The following is a 20,663-nucleotide window of genomic DNA, read 5'->3' as shown; positions in this document are numbered from 1 at the left end:
GTCACTGAGTCCCTGACGGCCAGAACACTAACAAATTAGAAACTATGAAACAAACTTGACACACCACTGTAAGAAAATCATTTTAAATACTGGATTTGTTAGATGACTTTACATGACATCAATCTGTAAACAAAAAAATTACTCTGTCAGAGATTTTTTAAATAAATGTGAAAGTCGGAGATGCACCACTAGTGTTTGTGACCAAACTATGATTTTCTTTTAACATCAGAGTTGATGTCTGATTGTGTGAGGACTTCTTGTAAAGCAGGGTTTTTACTATTATTTTAAGGATCAGCTACACAACACACCGTTCTTTTAATCTATATGGTTTTGACATGAATTAGATTGTGTACATATTAGTTTACACAAGTAATTGAACAGATACCAAGTCATGGCAAAGTGAGACAAATGTTAAATAACCCACAGTTGCTAGCATAGAAAAAGAGTGTGGACAAGTACAAAGTGGGTTTCAATCATAATTTAAATTTAAAATATCTCCTGTTATCCTGTCTGAATGTTTTTGCCACCAAAAAATATGCTTAAATATGAAAGAGGGTAAAAAAAAGACCAGGAAAACAATTGTTAATGTGGACAGGACCTTAAAACAGAGGCGAAATGATTACAAAGTTGACATTTAAAACCATTTTTAGCATCATATATCAGCGTTTAGCACAGTTAGCATTAATTACTGTACACATCTGTCTGTGTGTATTTCTTAGAGAATGCAAAACCTTATCTTAACTAAGATTTCCAAAAGGCAAACAACATTTCTAAATCCAGCAGGTTCCCAAACAAACAGAGGCTGAAAAAAAACTGTTTGTAAAAGATAAAAAACAAAATGCACAATTGCTCAGCTTTCTTGTTATGAGGTGAAGGAATTGCTTTCTCTCTTAGCCTAAGTAAACACCACCAAATTTTTAACATATATCACAGAAAAGTTTTCTTCGAATTAAACTTCTTACCTGTTGTTTCCCTCTGCTTTTATATTAAACACATTGATGTTATTAAAAATACCTTAGAGCCTTCTCCAGACTGAAGAGTGATCTGTTTAGTTCAGCTCGTGTTTACACATCACAAAAAAGATGATAATTTTGAGTTTATAACATTTTTTTTAAGGCTGGCCTAGCTGAAACTTCACCTCAATCTGATCGTGCATCTTCAGTATAGATATTTTTGTTCAGCTTGAAACAGCCCCCACTAAAGCCCTGTGATATATTCAGCAGCAGCTCAGAAGTGGATGAAGAATATCCTGGAGTTTAATCTGGAAAAGTGCAAAACAATTCTGAGTGAAACTGATTTAGGCAGCAAAGGTCTTTAGAAAAAAGTCCACTCAAAGTTAAACTACATCACCACATTTGTGAGTTGCAAATGCCTTCGAAGAAAGATTTAATATTCTACATTTACTTTTAATCATTGATACAGTACATTCTTACTTCAGTGCTGTTTTAAATATATGTTCAGTGCTCAGTGTTGTCAGAATTGAATAAGTATCTGAGTTTAGCCTTAACCGGTGCAGATACCATTTCCAGGTCGACCCCTGATTTCCCTTCACAGCGCAATCAATAGCCTGATGAATAATTTCAAATGATAAGACCACCACCAAGCATCCAAGCAGCATCCCATCCAAAGCTACCTCCTCTTAAACAAAGGTAATGTTCCGGCTGCTGCTCCTGTTAGCATAAACCAACACCACTACAGAGTCAGACTCTGTCCAGACGTCTGGATGTTACTGGCAGGGTTCCAGCGATCCCGTGACCTGGAAGTTTATCCCGTCTCCAACGAGAGTTGATGGGATAAGCGGGGAGAGCCAGCAGATGTACCAGCGAAGGCCCAGCACGTGCCGCAGGTTGTTAACGGGACCCAGGTTGTAGGGGCGGCGAGAAGAGTACCACTCCCTGGTGGTCTGCCCTCGAAACAGCAAGAACAAGTGGAAGAAGAAGAAGGCAGAGACGAGCAGGAAACCCACAACGCAGGTGTCGGCGATGAAGGCAAAGGTGAAGGCCCGCGCTGAAACTTGGCCTGAAAGACAAAGGAAGATATTAGCTTGTATCATTTCAAGTAAGGTAATTATAAGAATGAACCAAAAAGTCTATTTTTTTACAAATTGTTTCCCTCAGCTTTTATGCGTAGGAGCCCCAATTAATTACAAAGAACTATAAATGTAACATTTCGAAGCAAATCCAACTTGAAGGTAATATTAAAAGCTACTAAGAATACAAACAAAAGTTAAAAGGCAGCCAATGTAGAAGACCTGAAACAAGCATGATCCAGGGTATGAGCAGCAGCAGGATGCTGTGCAGAGTCACGCCCTCCTTCAGAATGACGATGAAGACCTCGGCATTCATCACCATGGCATAGAGGAGACCCAACCACATGAACAACAAGCAGCACAGGAAGTAGCGGTAGTTGCGGTAGCCGACACACTGGCCGAAGAAGACGCAGTGGTGATCCCGCCGCAGAACGCACACCTTGCAGTCGTAGCAGTGGGAACAGCGAGGAGGCGTGTGTGTCTCGCACGTGTAACAGTACCTGCATAACAAAAGAAAACAAAATATTTTTTAATGCTGAAGACGGCTAAGATAGTTTTACTTTGCTACAATATCACACAAATACAAAGTGAACTTTTAGCCTGTCAGGAAATTTTAGTTGATACTTTTCCAATGACAAATTATTAACTATTTTAAGACTGTAGTTAAGCATTTACTAACTTTAGATTAGAAGTACTAAGATAAACGTAATATCAATATTGTGCTATTTTTTTTAAATATAAAACCAGAAGAACTATGTTATTATTGCACATGAAAGCTATAATGGAAAAAGTTCATTGCTTTTGCTTACTTGTAAAAACTCAAAACAACCATTTTAGTAGGATTCCTGCAGAATAGGAGCATAATAACTCATAAAATTCAGTCTCCACATGTGGAAATCTTAAAGAGCCATACCCCAAAATAACTGCAGCTGTGATTCATAATTATGCAGGACTTTGTATGGATTTGTCACATAAAATCCCACTAAAATACAATGAAGTAATGTGGGAAATATTTTAATACTTTTGCAAGGCACTATAATACTGCATTGATATTTTTTTATTCTACATGTTTAGGAAATTTTAGCATGCCAACCAGACACTTCAACAGGCTTTACAGAAAGACCTTCATCACTAACTACAGTCAGTTGAAAACAATAACATGACTGTCATCTATTCTGCCGAAGTTATCTTCTCAAGGCTGACAAGCTAAGATAAGATCACTGTGTGAACAAAAAATCTTTTACCCAACAAACTGGTATTGATGTGACCTTTTGGATAATGACACATGATCAAAATATAAAAGAACATTATCTTCATTAATTTGTTTGGTGCTTAATTTAGAACGATCCAAGATTAAAATTAACTTAATTTTCCTAAACTCTTCCTTACCTCCAGCCCTGGCCCAGTCCATCTCCCCCCAGAAACACCCCCTTGATGCTGGGGCTGACTTTCAAGAAGAGAAAAGCGTTCCAGCAGATGTTTCCCAGCATGAAGTACTGGCCCAGCAGGTGCAGCGCCTTCCACCAGGTGGACCACGCCGCCTTCTGCTGCTCCGCGTCCAGCGGAGCCTCCACCAGCACCAGGTAGCTCACCTCCCCGGTGATGGAGAACACCAGGAAGGTGTTGAGGAACACAGGGAGCTGTTCGCAAAGCTTCCCGACCTTGTAGAACAACCTGCTGCCCAACCCTGTCATGTTTCAGCGAGCTGAAGGAGCGATTTTAGAGACGCACAGTGGTTGGTTAGCTAGCGGCTAGTCAAATAATACTCTGTTCGCTTTGCTACGCGACTCTCCGTTAATTATATCGAGTCACAAACTTTCAGGAAACATTATTCTGGCCTAAAACACAAAATCACGTTAATCTTTGTTGAAAATAAATAAAATATTACTCTTTGGATAAGGAACTGCTCTGTTGAATTTATCTCAAATCACGTCCGAGATGTGGTGCTACATAATAATACTACCGGAGGGGGACAACACAGTACAGTTCCGCGTGTTCAAATTTCCTCCGCCTTTTTTTCTGCAGCTATTTTACAGAAGCTTAAAACCCAAATAATATCCAGATATTTAAACTAATCCATTACATGTCTCCCTTCAAGTGTATATTCCTCACAATTAGCTTTATTAATCATTCCCTGTACTATCACTACTATTTCTACCACTAATATTATTATTATTGATAGTGATAATAACAGTAGTAATGTTAATATGATCAACAGTAATAGTATTCTTAATAATTTAAACAACAGTAATTATTATTAACAACAACAAGGACAATAACAAATAATATTATTATTATCATCATCGCTGTATAATTATTAGTAGTAATAGTAGTAGTAATATATAAAACAGATGTGCCTATTTCTACCCATTTTTAGATGCTGAAATTTTGTGGTTTTACATACAAATGTATTTTATTGTTAGTTGACTTTGACTAGAGTATTAAATAAAAATGTGAGAATTTCAGATGTCAGTGAAGACATTTTTGTGAATGGTTCCATAAAATCACCCATTTAGATTGATCTTTAAAAGAGAACCATTATGCATTTAAAAGAGTGCTTCAGAAAGGTTATGTGTGTTGTGTATGTGGATTGGCAGCATGATTATGGTCCCTCCCCCTCAAAGCATCGCTCTTAATCCCTGATAATCTGTTCATCTAAGGAGCTCAGCCAGTCATGGCTGCACCAGGGGAGAATTTGCTTTCAGTTGAGCATCTTACCAGCATGGATCAAAATACTTTTACCAAACAAAGAGAGCTCTTTATAAAGAAACGGTAAGGAACTCAAAAAGTTGCCTCGCAGGCTTGACACTTGTGGGTTTGTCTTAAAGCTTCATAAAAAAAAAAATCCTCTTTACAGTACATTTTTGTTTTACAGCAACCTATTAATGTTACAGAAGTCTGGATGAATGTACAGTGCTAGTTAGAAGTTTACATACATTCTGGATGTGAATGATACTACTGACAGTTTATACAGAGGTAAAGATTCTTCTGGTTGAAAAATTTTTTGTCTCCTCTGACTATAAAACTTTCCTCCAAAAAGATTTGCCTTGTTCACAAAAGCAGAAAGCAGAAGATGAAGTTCCCCTACTAGTTTAATCCAGTGCAAACACAACTCGGCCTGAGATGCAGATACAGAATGCTCCACGATTCTTGCCACCACAATTTTTAACGTTTCCGTCTCTATTTTCTGTAGCAGAGAGATGCAACTTCAGCAGCATCTGCAGGAGCTGAAGGAGAGAGAGCGCAGAGCACAGGAGCACAACATGCAGCTTCTCCTGCAGTTTGAGAGAGCCCAGGAGACACTGAAGGAGATGCTGTCCTGCAATGCTGCCATGAAAACTATACGGGTCACAGGACGCGCACAGCCAGCACACAAACACAATAACCTGCACTGTCAGCACACAAACACAATAACCTGCACTGTCAGATTCTCAAACAGTTTTTATCTGGCAGCAATCAGAGCGAGATTGAATTGAATTCAGTAACTGGGAGATGTTCTAAAGTAATTCAGGATTGACAGTCTGTTTTTAACAGTTATTAAAATGTACACTAACATTTTCAGATGGAGTACGAGCGGTACCTGGAGGAAAACCTCCACCGCTGGCAGCAGCAGCTTCAGGAGAAAATTGAGGCCTCTCACAAAAAGGTACAAGCACAGCTTTACCAAACTCACTGGCTCACTTCACTGCCTTAAAAATATTTATTTATGCTAAACTATTTCCCATGTTGTCACAACTAAGAAAACATGAAAATATTTTTGGGATTCTATGTTACAGACCAACACAAAATGTGTACATTTACATTGGTGATAGTACATAGTAGACAAAACCTCTAAAATACCTGCAGTAAACAGTTGTTATTAACTAATAAGAGCTTAAACCAAATGTGCTCCACATTTTTTCAAATTTGAGGCAAAATCTTTCTTCCACTTCACAAGAATGCATTGATTCATATACAATGAAAGAACAAATGAAGAAAGCCTCTTGATATCACTATATTTTCTCCATAAGACTTCCTTCCCCCTCTTTTTTAAAAAGTGTTTCTACAAAAGTTTTATACAAATGAAAAAAAAAAAAGAACTTTCTGTTTATTGCCCATCATATTAGTCATTTATTTCCTCAACAGAGAATGGAAGATAGTTTGAAGTTTTATCTACAGCACAGTAAAAATCAAGTCTCAACAGCAACAGTTGATGAGGCTCTGATTTCACAAGGTTTGTTTTCTTCTTTTGCCATCGAAGATATGAAGTTGCGAACAGTTTTTCTTGTTAAAGAAGCTGGAAACTTGAATCTTCCTTCATCAAGTTTCTCTTCATTCACAGATCCTTCCAGAAAGGCTCCAAAAGTTGATGCTTCTCAAACGTTTCCCACCAAAGGAAGTGCTGCTTATAGCCGAGATCGCTCCTCTTGTTATCCCCATCAGGAGTCTTCCTGGTTAACCCGAGCAGGCATGCCTCCAGGGCTCCTCCAAACACCTTTTCAATCCCAGAGTCCCTCACCTTTCCCTCCACCCAACTTCCCATATCCTCACCCACATCTGCTGCAACACCTCACCTCCCCATTCGATCACCATCAGCTGTGGGTGAGGTCTGAAGCTGCAGGCTGCCCTCCTGGCGGTCACCCCTGCTCTGATGGGATCGCTGTGGGATCTGCAGGCCAGCTCCACACTGAGGAACCGCCAGCGTCGAGTGCTTCTCAAATTAAAGAGCGAGAAAACGAGACGAGCGCAGTAAATTCAAAGAGAGTGAGAGGAGGTGGAGGCGGAAGGTGTTTGTCCTCCGAGCTCGACATTAAACCAGGTGAAAAGCAGGAGGAAACAAACTCTGTGTGCAAGTAAAGTGCCCACATGTTTGTCTGACTGATCGTTTCTTTCCATCCTGCAGTCCGTCTCTCTAGCGGACATGTGGAAAGCAGTGAGAGTGGCAGAGATTCCAGTTTGACCAGCAGAGAAAAGAAGAAAAGAGAGAAGAAAGGAAGAACAGAGGCTTCGTCCTCGGAGTCAGAAAGATCTGGTTCTCAGAGGTAACAAATAATGATTAGGTTTTTGTTTTAAATATCTGAAATACTGACAAACTGATGTCTTCAACTTTCCTGTTTTATCTAGTTTTCACTCCAATCAGTTTTTTTTCCTTTTCATTTTAAAGCAGTTATGAAGGTGAAACCTGAAACGACATAATTACACTCGCAGATTTTTAAAATAAGCAAAAAATGACCAAAACCTAATAAGTTGGTTTTATTTTACCTGACTGAGGCTGGTAGTTCAAGGATTTCTTGCCAGAAAACTAAATGCAGCTGTTTAGAAAAAATAAACTCTGTTACTGTTCTCACATGGGGTTATCTCTCAAATCTCCATTTTTCAACCATCTCTTATCAGGTCATCCAGGACTTCCAGTGAGGTCGTCGCTGCCTCCTGCGCCGTCGCCCTGGACTCAGAAACAAACTGCTCCTCTGAGGAAGGAGGCACTGCCAGGAGGAGGAGGTCAGAGCGAGGCGTGGGGGTCAACACTGGGTCACCGCCGTCCGGGAAGGAGGCAGAGGAGCTTAGCAGGAGTGAGGAAGAGGAGCAGACTGATAGCTTGAGTGAAAAAACGAGAAGTCCAGCTCAAGATGATAAATCAGGGAGCTGGAGAGGAGATGATGATCTAGCAAGAAGTGAAAATAGAGGTGATGAGGAAGTTTACAGCTCTGAGCAAAGCATTGCAAAAGAAAAGGATGAAGAAGAAGGAAAGAAAATCCAAGGATGTAGAGATGAAGACGAGAAGGAGGTGAAAAGTGAAGAGAGTGGTGAAGTTGAGGAAGACGATGAGGAGAGCAACGATGAGGTTCCTCCAAATAGGAATCAAAAGGAGGATAAGGACGTGGAAGAAGACGAAGACGAGTCAGAAAAACTGGAGAATGAAGACAGAGACGACGGGGAGAAGGAGTCTGACTCCTCACAGGGTGACGATGAGGAGGAGAGAGAAGGTAGTGAGAGGATAGAAGAGGAAGAGGAGTCCAACGAGGAGGAAGGCCCTCTCAGGAGCGAAGAAGCAGGAGACTCTGAGGACAGCATCATCTGTCTGCAGGAAAACAGGTACGACCACGAAACCATGAAACCTTCTTTTCATTCGGCACAAACTAAACGACATGCGGCCATTTTGCTTCAGGTCCAAACAGATGAAGAACATTCCTGAGGAAGCAGCTGAAGATGAGGAAGAGGAGAGCGACACTCAGTCCTCAAACAATAAGTCAAAAGAACCAAGTGATGGAGAAGATATTGAGGATCTTCTGGCACCTCAAGAGCCAATAAACAAAAAGTGAGTAAATCTTCTGTCATAAAACACATCATGGGATATAATTTAATCGCTTGTTTCACTTTTCAGACAAAATGCTGTAGAAACTGAGGAGAAGCCCAAAGGTACTTTCAGGAACCTCAGGAAATAAATATATTTTGCAGGTAATTGAAGACGTTCATCATTGAGATTTGTACTGAATATATTTTTCAGCCACATGTCTCAACTTGGGCATCTTTCAAGTGACGGAGGACGGAGCGAAGACGGGCCGTAAAAGTGACTCGGATGAGTCTGATCACTTTTATGACTAAATGCGACATGGAGAAAGAGAAGAAAGCAGCAGATCTCAGACTCCCAGCAGGTCAGACAACACCGAAGGGGTCACTGCATCACCACGGCGCTGCATGCAGGTGTTCAGGAAGCCCAGGTTGATTTATCAGCAGCTTTCACTGTTTAGGTCATGAAGTCTCTGCCTCTCCTTGTTTTCCAAATGTAACGGCAGTCTGGTCCGTTTGGTGGCTTTTTAAGCTTTGCATTCAGCCACAGTCCAGTTTGTGAATCTCTGGTGATTCCTTTTGCATGTCCACCTTTTTCCTTCCACCTGACTTTCCATGGTTTTTTTCCTTCTTGAGCTGAAAAAATACTTTCTAACCACCAAACGAAAACAATAAAAAACAAACTCATAAATGATCCACAGAAAGGTTTTTTTAGATCAGCACACAGAGCAGAGGTGATTGTTGAGATGAAGCTTGAAAGAAACATTCAGGGCAGAACAAAAATTGTACAAATGAATTTAATAATTTATTTCTGCTGCATTTCTGAAATCAGCCCTTCAGAAATTTTTGGGATATAAACATAGACCATTAGGATTTCACCAGGAAATAAATGCTTTTAAAATTCTGGTAAGAAAAACAGAAAACTTGTGGACAACTCAGCTCGTTTTACATGTTCGTAACAATTTGAATCTTTATTATATCATATTTTCACAACCTGCGCGGTTAAACATGGGCTCTCTCGCTTGCCGTCTTCGGGCGCGGCGCTGCGTTGGATGAGCAGCCTGCTGTACGTTCCTCCCACCTGGCCTTTGGTGAGCCGTCCAGGATTCACGCACACACAACCCGCCACATCCTGATGATGAGAGGAGGAAAGGGGGAGTTAAAATATTAAAAACATGGACAAGCGGACATTTGGTACAGTATTTGAAACAATTCTGAAATGCTTCTACCTTCACGAAGTAACGCAGCTCAGAGGGAACAACGAGAATATCTGGTGTGACCAACATCTGACCGTGAATCTGAAACTTCTCGTAATCCATGTTCACCTCCTCGGCGGGCGGGTAAAGTGGGTAGTAACTTCAGGAAGAGACAGACATTAGTGCTTCTCAACATAATAAAAGTAAAAATAAGAAGGAAGACTTGGATGACATGTACCTCTTCTGAGTCAGCATGTGGTTTAGGATGCGGGAGAATCGGTCCGAACTGGCGCCGCTGCAACAGCGGAGAGCGACAGTTATTAAACTCAGATGACAGGGAGCAGAAATTAGAGAAAGGTTTCTGTCATCTGTGAATGTTTCCGCACCAGCTGATCTCCTCTGCTCCCATGTGGAACAGGATGTCAGAAGACGTCAAGCCCAAAGTCACTCCGTCGATCAGCAGGGTGCAGGGGTCAGGAACCAGAGTGACCCGCTGCGCAAATACGTTAAACATCGGAGAACCATCAGAACGAGAGCTGAGAGGAGAGTCTCAGTTCACCTGCTTGTTTAAACTGATTCCTTTTAGAGGATTAAGTCAGAAAAAAATTACATAATTCGTCTCAGGTGAAATATTTATAATCACCAATCCCTCCAGGATGCTGTGTTTTTGTAATTGCTGCAGCCTAAAATGACTGATTTTGTGGCACCTTTTTCAAAAGGTTGTGGAAAAGTGGTAAATTTTTTAAACTTGATTTTTTACCATAACATGGTCAACAGAAAAGTTGAAACTGCTGCACGTAACTTCCCTAAAAGGGACAATTATTTTAACACAGTTAATATTTAAAGTGAAAATAACATTTTCAAGTATCGTCTTAAAATTTTTCCCATAATACAAATAAAATCAAGTCCTGAGGAGTTGTCAGCGTGCAAAAGAAAATTTCCACATTTCTCATACAAGTTGACATGAACTGCTGTGTACACAGTGGAAGCAAATCCTACACCATTCAACTCAAAAACTAAAAACAGTTTTAGCGAAAAACTAAAAAGGCAAATGTTTGCACTGAGAGTCACACATTCTTTCATCTTGCGGGTTCGGTTTTCAAGAAATATAGCGGTGATTGGTCAGAAAAAGAAGGAAATGTAGAAAACCTTCAGGTGATTGGTCAGATTTGGGAAAAAGTTGCGATGACCAGTGAAAATTTAACAAATGAGTGAATTTGCAGCATCACCACTTTTTGGAGGAATTGATTTACACTTGTTGCATGTGCTGAGTCTACCAGGATCACACCATCTGTTCTGTGTGTGTGTGTGTGTGTGTGTGTGTGTGTGTGTGTGTGTGTGTGTGTGTGTGTATGTGTGTGTGTGAGAACGACCTGGGCCTGGTCCTTGCTGAGGTTCGGCAGGATGAAGGGAGGCTGTGGGTAGACGAATTCGTGGTGGACGTCTCTCTGGGCCGGGACAAACACCAGCTGGCAGCCAACACTTCACAGAAGAAAAAATAAAAACGCTCCAGATTTGGGCTCGGCACTGAGTCATGCAGAACGGGATTTTGTTCCATTGGGGACATAAACAGTGGAGTCGTAACACACCTTCTGGTTCCATCTACAATGCTGTCGATACAGCGGTAGAAAATTGTCTCAAACGTCTCAGTCACCTTGCCTTTCTGTGAGACAAACAGATGAACATCAAACCATGCAGCTCTTAAAATATCTTACTGGCTTTAAACATGGAGTGAAAATTAATCGTACCTCAATCTGCTCATGTTTGGAATCCACAAACGGACCAAACTAGAGAAGAGAAGAAGAATAAAAGGACATGCTGCTCACCAAACATCCAGACGGCATAAAACACACCAAGAAGCTTTTCCTTCACACTGATGAGTCAGCATCTGACAGGCTTACCAGGAGACAGACATCAGGTCGATCCCGGACAATGACATTGATCAGGTCTATCAGAGGGTCAAAGGTCAGGCTATCAGAGGGCGTGTATGGTCCACAGGCCACAAGAATGTTCAATGGCTCCACCGCTGAGCGAGATGAGAAGAAGAGAGGAAAACTGCTTTTTCTCACAGATAATGACTAAAAAGGAATTGATGAGTTTCTACTGAAAACTAATTACCTTCATTGGTCTCCATCTTTGCACTGGTGGAGTAAAAAGGAAGAGGAACTCCCTAAACAAACACAGAGTTGATGCAGGAGAAGCAAATGGCTCAAAACAGTAAGCAGAGGAAAGAGCAAAATAAGCGCCTGACCTCATAAAGCTTGGAGGCCACAAGCTTTTTTCCTGTTGTGTTCATTCCCTCCATCATCACCACCTGAGAGACAGAAAGAGAGAGACAGAAAGAGAGAGAGAAAGAGAGTGAATGGATGAACTTCAGGACAAAACAGTTGATTAGATGGATGGACAACCAGACACACAGATAAATGGAGTGATGATCAACAAACTGATTTAGAGATGAACAGATTAAGGGAAACAAATGGATGTTGGATAGACGGACTGACTTTGGACAAACGGATGCACCAGACACATAGATGGATGGAGAAAAACATTTACATATGGATGGATGGACAGAAAATTGGATGAAAATAAACTCCAGAAATATAAGTAGACATTTTTTACTCCAGTTTGATCTTCTAAACTTCTCCAGACTTGGAAAAAAGTTAAATAAAATCTCAGATTTTTCCAGGTTGATAGATGACAGGACATTTATAGGTAGATGTTCATGAACAATAATTATAAGAAGAAGAAAGAGGAGAATTGCTGTTTGACTGTCAGAGTTCTCGGTCAGACGGTGGGTTTGCCTCCAGCCCACCTCCTTGGCATGCTCTGTTTCTCTGGGTGGCCGTATAACCTGCTGCACACTGACCTCAGCGCAGAGGCAAAGGAGAAGCCACCGCTCACTACATCTGCACTTCAGCTTTAAGGGCCGCTTGATGTTCGGCTCACCTGACCAGGAAACAGAGAATACTGTTTGAGCTCAGACAGGTCGACGGGCACCAGCTGGCCGCCGTGCTCTGGTCCCGCCTCCAGCAGAACCGACTGGGCGTTCAGTTTGCCGTTGCCGTCGCAGCAAATCTGACCCAACACGGTTATGCTGTCCTGGAGGAGACGAGCAGAAACAACGAAGCAGAGTCATCATCATCATCATCATCAGTTGTACAAATCAAGGGCTTTGAAGCAGATCATGTCAGGCTGCGACTCATAAAGCTCCAGTGAAAGACTTCACTGGAGGACTTTAGTCCTTCACAGTTTAAAATGTGGGCAAAAATAGAATGACAGCAGTAGAATAATATGTGCTTTAAAGACAAAAGTCTTCATTAGACATTCAGAATAATTTCACAATTAATTCGGATGATAAAAGTTGTCCAATAAAGCAATTGCATCATTTTCTGCTTAAATCTGACAATATTTAGGTTATGCAATCAAGCTTACTAATCTTCAGAGGTAATAAATGAAGAAAAAAAAATCCCTAATTTATTATTATTACCATTTTTTCACATGGATATAGACTTGTGCACACAATTTGAGACTTGCTGGGAATTGAGGATAATCCTGCATCTGAACTGATGTGTCCATCAATCTGCAGAAAACATCCGTTTCTGGTGTCAGACTTCTATCTTTGTCTGATGTTTACAGAACAATTTAACTCTTGAAGAAATGAGAGGCTCAGACTGACCTGATGTCTGCCTCCTTTTTACAGAGTGAAAAGATTATTAAGATGCCTCCTAAGTGCATAAAAGAGCGATAGAGGAAATTCACTGAGTTGTAATTTTTAAGGTAAATCAAATGGACTCACAAAGTTGCTTCACTTCTGGAACTTAGTTCAAGGATCTACTTAAAAATTTTATTCATATATAAAACGTAAACTATTGATCAATACTTTTCATAATGAGAGAGTCTGTAAGAAGAGAAAGAAATCAGAGGTGGCCTAAATCTTTTACACAGATATTTGGATTTATTACATCATGCAAACCATCTCTAATTTCTGTAGTTGTTTTTATTTGAATTTGAGCAGCTTTTGTGCAATTATTTACGTTTCAAATTTCATCTGTCTTTACGTTTTGAACTTTTGTGGCACCTTTTTTGCACCTTACTGTATGAAAATGCTCTATGGATGAAGTTCTGTTGGCTGATTTAAGAACAATGAAAAGCTTCATTTTAAACCTGAGCAGGCAGCGAGACGGCTGAAAACTCTTCGATGCTGAAGTGAGACCTCAGCTTTTCTCCCATCTCTTCAATCTTCTCTGACAAAACTGGAGGAAAAAAAAAAGCAGCATAAAGGGGAAAACGTTGATGGTTGTGTGACTGAACGATACAGATTATAACACATTACAATTAAAATTAGAAACAATGAAGAGCAAGACTTTTGGAGTGAACCTGGTTTCAAATATGGCATGAAAAGCCAAATGGCACAGCACTGAAAAGCAGGTTGAATTTGACATTCCCTTAAAATTTAATTACATTTATTAGATAAATAATGTCCTGTAATTATTTTGATTGGACCTATGAGAGTGGTAGATTGCTTCAACAGGAGCATGAGAAGAGAATAAGAAAGCCTCTGAGAACCAGTAAAGAAGCACTTTGTGGAAAAATGCTGTGTACCATTTCGAACATCCCGCAGCCTTTGGAACATGTATTTGTAGCCGCTGCGGAGGGATTCTTCGGGACGCTCCAGAAGTTTCACCTGGACGCCTGCGCCCGGGTCTTTCCGGCCCGTCCAGCGCGCGCCCTGCACGGCTCCAAACGAAACCACCACCTCCCCCTTACCGCCTCGCTGACTGTACTTCTGGGAAGGCGTCACACTGTGGAAGAAAAGACAGGTACTTGTTGTTAAACAATACTTTCCATATTTAAAAGAATCTTAGTGACATTACCTCACGGTGTTTCATAAGTAAAAGAAAAAAAAAAAAGAAAAAAAAAGGAAAGATGCACTTTGCAAGTCTTTGAAAAAGTATAAATAATCAAATAACATCTCTAAATAAAGCAGAGGTGTTGCAGATTAATACCTGGGGGAAAAGTTAGCTGGAGACAGCAGCTGACCCGGACTGGTCAGCAGAGCGCTGGTCCGTTTGGACTGAGGATGCTCTGGAGTGGAGAGCACTCGTTTCTGAGAGCTCTGGAGAACATAAACCAACAGAATTGAGCAAATTCATCCAAATGTTTTATTGTAAACCTGAACTCAGATGAGCAGGACTCAACAGCAAAGCAGAGACAGCTGACCTTGCCGGGAGTGGAGTAAGAGTCTAAGAGATTCTCCTCCTCTTCTTCAGCTCTTATTCTGGGGAAAAAAGGTTTGTCAAGGTCTGCAGTCGCACCCAGTTGGTCTTTACAAAAACATTATGAGTCGCATTTTGTCTTGTTGAGAGATGGCCTTAGAGGATACAGTTCCTCCAAAGAATGAATGTCTCTGGTTCGGTTATAACTCTCGTCAATCCAGGCGCTCAATTTGGATTTACTCCTCTTGCTCAAAACCTTAGAAGAAAAATAAATTAAAAGTTGCAGAAACACCATTTGTTACCACTAGATATCGCCAACAAATCCAAACACAACCCAGTTCACACATGAAGCTAATTAGCCTATTGTCATAAGCAACAGTCTTGAATCCAAGTTAAGTTGGTGAATGAAACGGAGTTCAGCTGGTTGGATCTGAGTGTGGAAGAGTATGAGTATGAATGGAAAAACTCAACGCGAATGTTTTGTTACCTCATGCTCAAAGTGCTCCAGGTTGTTCAGGTTGAGCTCCAGTCTATCATTTGTGGAACTGTAGGCAATCCACTCATTCAGCATCTGCTGTGTGTTCATATTGTTGCACATGCACAGTTCAACCACTGCGGGACAGAAACAATCAAACGGTCCAAAAGTTGCATCTTCTTAAAAAAGTATTTCTAACCCTTCACATTACAAACACAAACTTGAGAGCAATTTTTTGTTTTCATTTTATGTGGCAAACTAACACATAAGTTTGGGGCAAATGTATGTTTCAGAATGTATAATATTTAGTAATTAAATAGTGAGTAAATTAATCTCAGATTAACTCCAGATTAAGTCTGGCTTTCGTGGAAGAGTGGCAAAAAGAAAGACACTGCCGATCACTGTTGCCACATGCAGCTGAAAACCAACAATGCACATCAACACACCACTCCTATGCAGAAACATGACAATGGCAGAATCATGCTGAGGGATGATTTTATCAGGCGGAACAGGGAAGCTAGTATCAGGATCCATATCAAGCGTGCATCTAAGATGTAAAAAAAACATTATAGCAATGTAACGCTGCCAAAAGTGAAAACGTTCAGTAAGTCCATACACTGAATGGATGATGCATTCCTGTAGATTTTTACAGAAAAGCAGAAGAGAAGCAGGCGAACAGAGAACAAATGTGACTTAATAAAAACACCACGGAAGGTGAAACACTCACTCTTGTCGAGGACAGAGTCATCTTTGCAGGTGACCTCGAAGGTTTCCAGCTCTGCCTTTAAATTGTCCGTGGTTTCAAGCGCCATTGTTTGTTTGTTTTTGTGTTCAATCAAATAAAGCTGGAGTTCTGGCGTCAGTTGATCCGAATGTTGCGACGGTCCGTTAACGGCTAAATGTTAGCTAAACATACCAAAAACCCAGCGCCGCGATCAACGTGGAAACACCCGATAAACTCAACCGTGCGCTCTGAATCGATCTGATCAACACAACGATAGAGCCAATTTCATTTTACCGCGAAAGAAAAAATCCGGTCGGAGTTGGCGGTCGGAAGTGACGTCACAGCGAACTGTCGGAAGCAGTTGAGCTACTAAAATAAAAGTCCGCAGTTACCGTTGGTTTAATTTATTGCATTTTTCAACCTTTCCTCACCATCAGACCTCTTTAGACTCTAAGTAAGGATTAAAAACAATGTGTTACAACAAAGTTTTCTCTTCATGTTGTTAAGGATAAACCACTGGAAAGATTTAAGCAGGTCCTTCAAATTTTACAAAGTAAAGTAAAATAAAATAAAATGAAAAATAAAGTTTGTTTAACCTTACACGCGGTGTAATGTGCTTTTCATTTGTATTCATTAGAGGATTTTAATAATTTGTGAAAAAGCCTGTAGGTGGAGCCCTTGTGTCATTTGTGGAACAGATAAAGTTTTATTGATTAAACCTGGTTTAATTTAATTCAAAACGTTTAACTTCATTGAAAGTTTTAATAGTATAAAAGTACAAACAAACTCTAAGCTGACCAAATTTAGATTGATCCAGTTCATTCCAATCAAATCCAATCATCTATTCACAGATCAAACCCACCCCTAAAATATTTCTGCTCTAATGACATTTTTTATTCCAAGTTGTTCTTTCAGCTGCTGAAACAAAATTGTAACAGTTGGAAATGCATACAAAAAGTTAGTAAATAATGCCAAATACTTAGAGTTGATCATTTAAAAGTAGAAAAGCTGTAAAATTGTTTATGAATGTGTATCTACTTTATTCTTTATATCTATGTTTTGTTGTTTTATTTATCTTTACTTTGTGTTTTTCAAATTTACATCGCAGCGCTCCTGTTTATAATAATTTTAAATTATAATAAAAAGTTAATATTTATTCAAATTAAGCAGGCATTCAAAGCCAAACCGTCCCATTCTTAAACATCTTAATTCTTTTCTCTCAAAAGTTTACACCACAATACAGTTGTGCACAAAATCTCAACATGAAGCCAAAACAATAAAAACAGAAATTTACTGAGATGTCACTTAATCAGTTATGAGTTAAGTAAAATGTTCTGTCGTCACTATGTGATGCAACTCATTATCTGCTTTGAGTCGCATCGCTCTTCATGTGCAGGTCTGATTATCTGGGAATTATAAACAAAAACTTTAAGTATGCCTTCAGATTTTATCTCTAATCAGCTGTTATAAATACAATCAGTAGGCTGATTAGATTAAAGTGCAGCCAGAAGTTGTAAAAGTTGTTATTATTATTTGCATGTTAAGTCAAGATGTTTTTCTACATTTAAAAGGACTTTTTGTTGCAGAATACACGGAAACAAAATGAATTAACCCCTAGAATGACCTGAAAAACATTAATATAACTGACTGACCTGCCCTTTTTAACAAATAGTAAATAAATAAATATGCTGTTAAAGGTTTATTGGTTTACACTCCCTTTATATAGTTTTGTTGTCCTTTGAAAGAAAACTTTCTCATTTCCTAGCACAAGCAAGTGTGTGAATAAAATTATTTCAAAGCTAAATCTGCCGGGGGAGTGAATAGTTTTTGGGCTCAACCATAAATGTACATTTCTCCCTCTGAAATGTTTGTGAACACAATCCTCTCGATTCAGGTAGATTTTAAGTACATCTAAAACGTGTGGTACAGTCTATTCTTTTCACTACTGTCGCTTTAATGATTTTGTTTATGTCACCTCTCGCCAAACAGTTTGGTTTTACTCTTTTATTTATCTCATTCTGCAATAAACTAAGCAAGTTCTTTTTCTGCAGCTGTAGGTAGACAAGAGCTTCTCTCACAGATAAACATCTGGCTTCTACCAATTTCTCTCCAGCCAAGAGAATAAAGTTTTGTCTTTAATTATGTCACAAAGAACCTTTACAAGACGGACATAAACGTTGTGGACGCCCAAACTATTTCAGCCCCATTTTTAGATTTTTATTGGAAAACCAGCCGTTGTAGGTAAAGACCTCCAAAGCGTCTTGGCTATCAGTACATGTTTTCCCAGCAGAGGTTGTGTTTACCAGTCCCAGCTGCTGGCTGGGGGGGAAATGGGAGAAACAGGGTGGTTCTGGCTCAGGAATGTTATGGGAGCTGCAGTACATGTCATGCCACAGAGACAATAAACTAAAATTAGCCATTTAATTCAACTCAACGCACAAAAACACCCCTCAGAGAGACAACATGTCTAAACTCTTAGAGCTAAATCAATCAGGCAGAAAAACTGGTCTTTGTGGTTGTTACATTATCCAAAGACCTTCTAAAACTTTGAAGGAAATTCCCAAGTTTTGAAAACTTTGGTTGCACGAGTTCAACCCAAGTTTTCCCTGAACAAACATATCACTGAGGTAAATAATCTAGAAATGCAAAATTAGGGCTCTTGTGTCCTAAGCAGGACTCACTGGGCCACAGTAGCAGCAAATAGGTTTCACAAGAAGCAGCTTCTATTGAAAATAGACAAATATATTAAGTTACTATCATCTTAACCCTGCACTGGAACATTTTTAATTGTAAAGTGTCTAATTCTGATTTGCCAGAGAGTGATAATTACATGAAGAATAATTATTCTTCCTTATTTTCCCCACCCGATCTCAACTGCAAATCATGTTGCCTTCATTTTACCTCAAAAGAAAGAAGGATAGGATCAGTAGTTTTATGACACAGTTGTAAATGAGAACTTGATCTTAATTTGACCTTTGTGGTTAAATAAAAGAGACAATAAAAACCTTAACCTTGTTCTACTAGTACATTTTTAAAGGTGACACATATGCTCCCTTAGTAAAGGTGCGTAAAAAGCCTAAACATAAATTATTCACTTGTTTTAGAATGCATTTTTTATTTTACCATCTTTGACTGATGAACATTTATTTCAATTTAGGTAAATAAATCAAAAAAGCCATTTAAAACTGAAACAGAAGTTAGCGAAGAGGATCAACACTGAGTCCTGAATTTATAAATCCTGACAAGATGATTGATTATTTATTAATGACCTGCTGGTTATTACATCACAGTAGGGCTCCTATCTGCAGCGTACATAAATTGATCCAGATGAAAAGGCACCTATTGTACATAGGCAACCTGCAGATGAAGAAAATGTAAGCCTGCCCACAAAACTGCAGGTTCAGCCTTTTTCTATCAGTTTGACATGTTCCTGTTTTATCTTCAGGGTCAGATACAATAAATTCAGTTTCAGGGTTATTGATTAAGCACCACACCTAAAAGCTTCTGCAACAGTGCGCCTGTGATATTTGAACTTATTAGAGGTAAGTCAACGGCGAAACATTAAGACGTCAGAGGAATGTGCAAACTTGTGTGAAAATGTTTTTCTTCGATCTGATCTTTGTCGTTAAATGAGGAGGGTGGTAACAGCTACTAACAAACAAATCACGTGTTTGTTGCTTGAAAACACAAAACAGCCAACCACACTGCAGCAATTTATCGTTTTTAGGCATCAATGATGAAGACAACTTGCTAAAGTTCAAACAAGGATAAGAATGGGGAAGAAAGGAGATTTAAGTATCTTTAAACATGTTCTGGATCATCAATCGCTCTGCGTCAGTGAGGTTTACTGACGATAGTGAGGTTTAAAATGGCACAGCCTACATTAGCAGGGTTACTGACCATGTTGATCCATTTTGGGCTCAAACTGGTTCCATGAACTGAGACATCAATCAAACAGAGAACCTTGACCTAAGACTCAATTCATGGCTGTGCAGCTGATCAATCTGCAGGGACTCTGTGACACTTTCACGTTAATATGGATTGAAAAAAAAAAGTGAGGGATGCTTCAAACACCTTGTCAAATCTGTTCAACAAAGGCGTGGCAAATAAAAAGGGCAAAAATGAATCTAATAAATCTAGTTTGTAAGCAAATTTGTAGCATATTAGTCTCCATAAACCCACATTTAAACAGACTCTCTGCTTCCGCATGATGACTAGTATCTATCCTGTGCATCATCTACAGGTCAAAGGCTTTTATCTCATCACATAAAAGACTTAATAAAAAACAATTCGACATTTTCAGTCGTTGCTAAAGTTTATGTTTTTCACTTTTGAAGGTTTCCCTCAGTCGGCATAGATATTCATGTATCTCAAGCAACTTTATTCAACTGGCTCTATGGAAGAGTAATTATTGGAGTGCATATTAAAGTGTTATGAAACACAGAAAGAAAGATAAACCAATATTAATGAACAAAGGTGAAATGACCCTATCTGTATGTGTAGATATTATGCAACACTCAAATCTAAAACATGACGTCTTAACGCAAAGCTGTGGTGTCTGCTCATCCAACGTGAAATAATGCGACTTTTTCATGGAAGCGGAACAAAATATAGGTTTCAATGTCAGTTTTTAGCACATTAATTGGCACAAACTTTTTTGTCCTATCAAATTGACCTTAATATGGGTTTTCAGGGCAGGTGAAGTTTTGTAACTTATTAGCAACAAAGATAAGATATCATTTAGGAGGCTGAGCTT

The 20,663-nt window shown here is 39.5% G+C and overlaps 2 protein-coding genes across 2 annotated transcripts; one reads left to right on the top strand and one right to left on the bottom strand.

Moving 5' to 3' along the window:
• Positions 1 to 1,723: 1,723 nt before the first annotated feature.
• LOC129362731 (nucleoprotein TPR-like) lies at positions 1,724 to 8,990 on the top strand. Its single transcript, XM_055034439.1, has 12 exons — positions 1,724 to 1,762; positions 1,872 to 1,994; positions 3,425 to 3,612; positions 5,223 to 5,376; positions 5,592 to 5,675; positions 6,155 to 6,242; positions 6,351 to 6,827; positions 6,912 to 7,050; positions 7,403 to 8,101; positions 8,175 to 8,324; positions 8,391 to 8,425; positions 8,514 to 8,990. The coding sequence occupies exons 1-12, from the start codon at positions 1,724 to 1,726 to the stop codon at positions 8,609 to 8,611; spliced, it is 2,274 nt and encodes a 757-aa protein (XP_054890414.1). The 3' UTR covers positions 8,612 to 8,990.
• Positions 8,991 to 9,236: 246 nt separating this feature from the next.
• Positions 9,237 to 16,283, bottom strand: pola2 (polymerase (DNA directed), alpha 2). Its single transcript, XM_055033993.1, has 18 exons — positions 15,911 to 16,283; positions 15,196 to 15,320; positions 14,876 to 14,964; positions 14,713 to 14,770; positions 14,499 to 14,608; positions 14,095 to 14,294; positions 13,657 to 13,745; positions 12,439 to 12,591; positions 11,744 to 11,806; positions 11,611 to 11,662; positions 11,394 to 11,518; positions 11,241 to 11,279; positions 11,082 to 11,155; positions 10,866 to 10,974; positions 9,879 to 9,985; positions 9,731 to 9,787; positions 9,526 to 9,652; positions 9,237 to 9,428 (listed from the first exon to the last, which is right to left on the bottom strand). The coding sequence occupies exons 1-18, from the start codon at positions 15,993 to 15,995 to the stop codon at positions 9,276 to 9,278; spliced, it is 1,815 nt and encodes a 604-aa protein (XP_054889968.1). The 5' UTR covers positions 15,996 to 16,283; the 3' UTR covers positions 9,237 to 9,275.
• Between the last annotated feature and the right edge of the window lie 4,380 nt (positions 16,284 to 20,663).

The sequence above is a fragment of the Poeciliopsis prolifica genome, unplaced genomic scaffold (genome assembly GCF_027474105.1).
Source record: "Poeciliopsis prolifica strain line A6 unplaced genomic scaffold, Auburn_PproV2 SCAFFOLD009, whole genome shotgun sequence".
NCBI lineage: Eukaryota > Metazoa > Chordata > Actinopteri > Cyprinodontiformes > Poeciliidae > Poeciliopsis > Poeciliopsis prolifica.
Note: the sequence above shows the minus strand (reverse complement) of the source record. Positions and strands in the feature narration are given on the sequence as shown.

Excerpts from the sequence above, each read along its gene's own strand:
- LOC129362731 (XM_055034439.1), top strand. The coding sequence starts at position 1,724 with ATGTTACTGGCAGGGTTCCAGCGATCCCGTGACCTGGAA. Across the intron at positions 5,377-5,591 it reads CTGCCATGAAAACTATACGG|ATGGAGTACGAGCGGTACCT; the intron begins GTCACAGGACGC and ends TAACATTTTCAG. Across the intron at positions 6,243-6,350 it reads TGAGGCTCTGATTTCACAAG|ATCCTTCCAGAAAGGCTCCA; the intron begins GTTTGTTTTCTT and ends CTTCATTCACAG.
- pola2 (XM_055033993.1), bottom strand. The coding sequence starts at position 15,995 with ATGGCGCTTGAAACCACGGACAATTTAAAGGCAGAGCTGGAAACCTTC. Across the intron at positions 15,321-15,910 it reads TGACTCTGTCCTCGACAAGA|TGGTTGAACTGTGCATGTGC; the intron begins GTGAGTGTTTCA and ends TCTGTCCCGCAG. Across the intron at positions 14,609-14,712 it reads CTTACTCCACTCCCGGCAAG|AGCTCTCAGAAACGAGTGCT; the intron begins GTCAGCTGTCTC and ends TATGTTCTCCAG.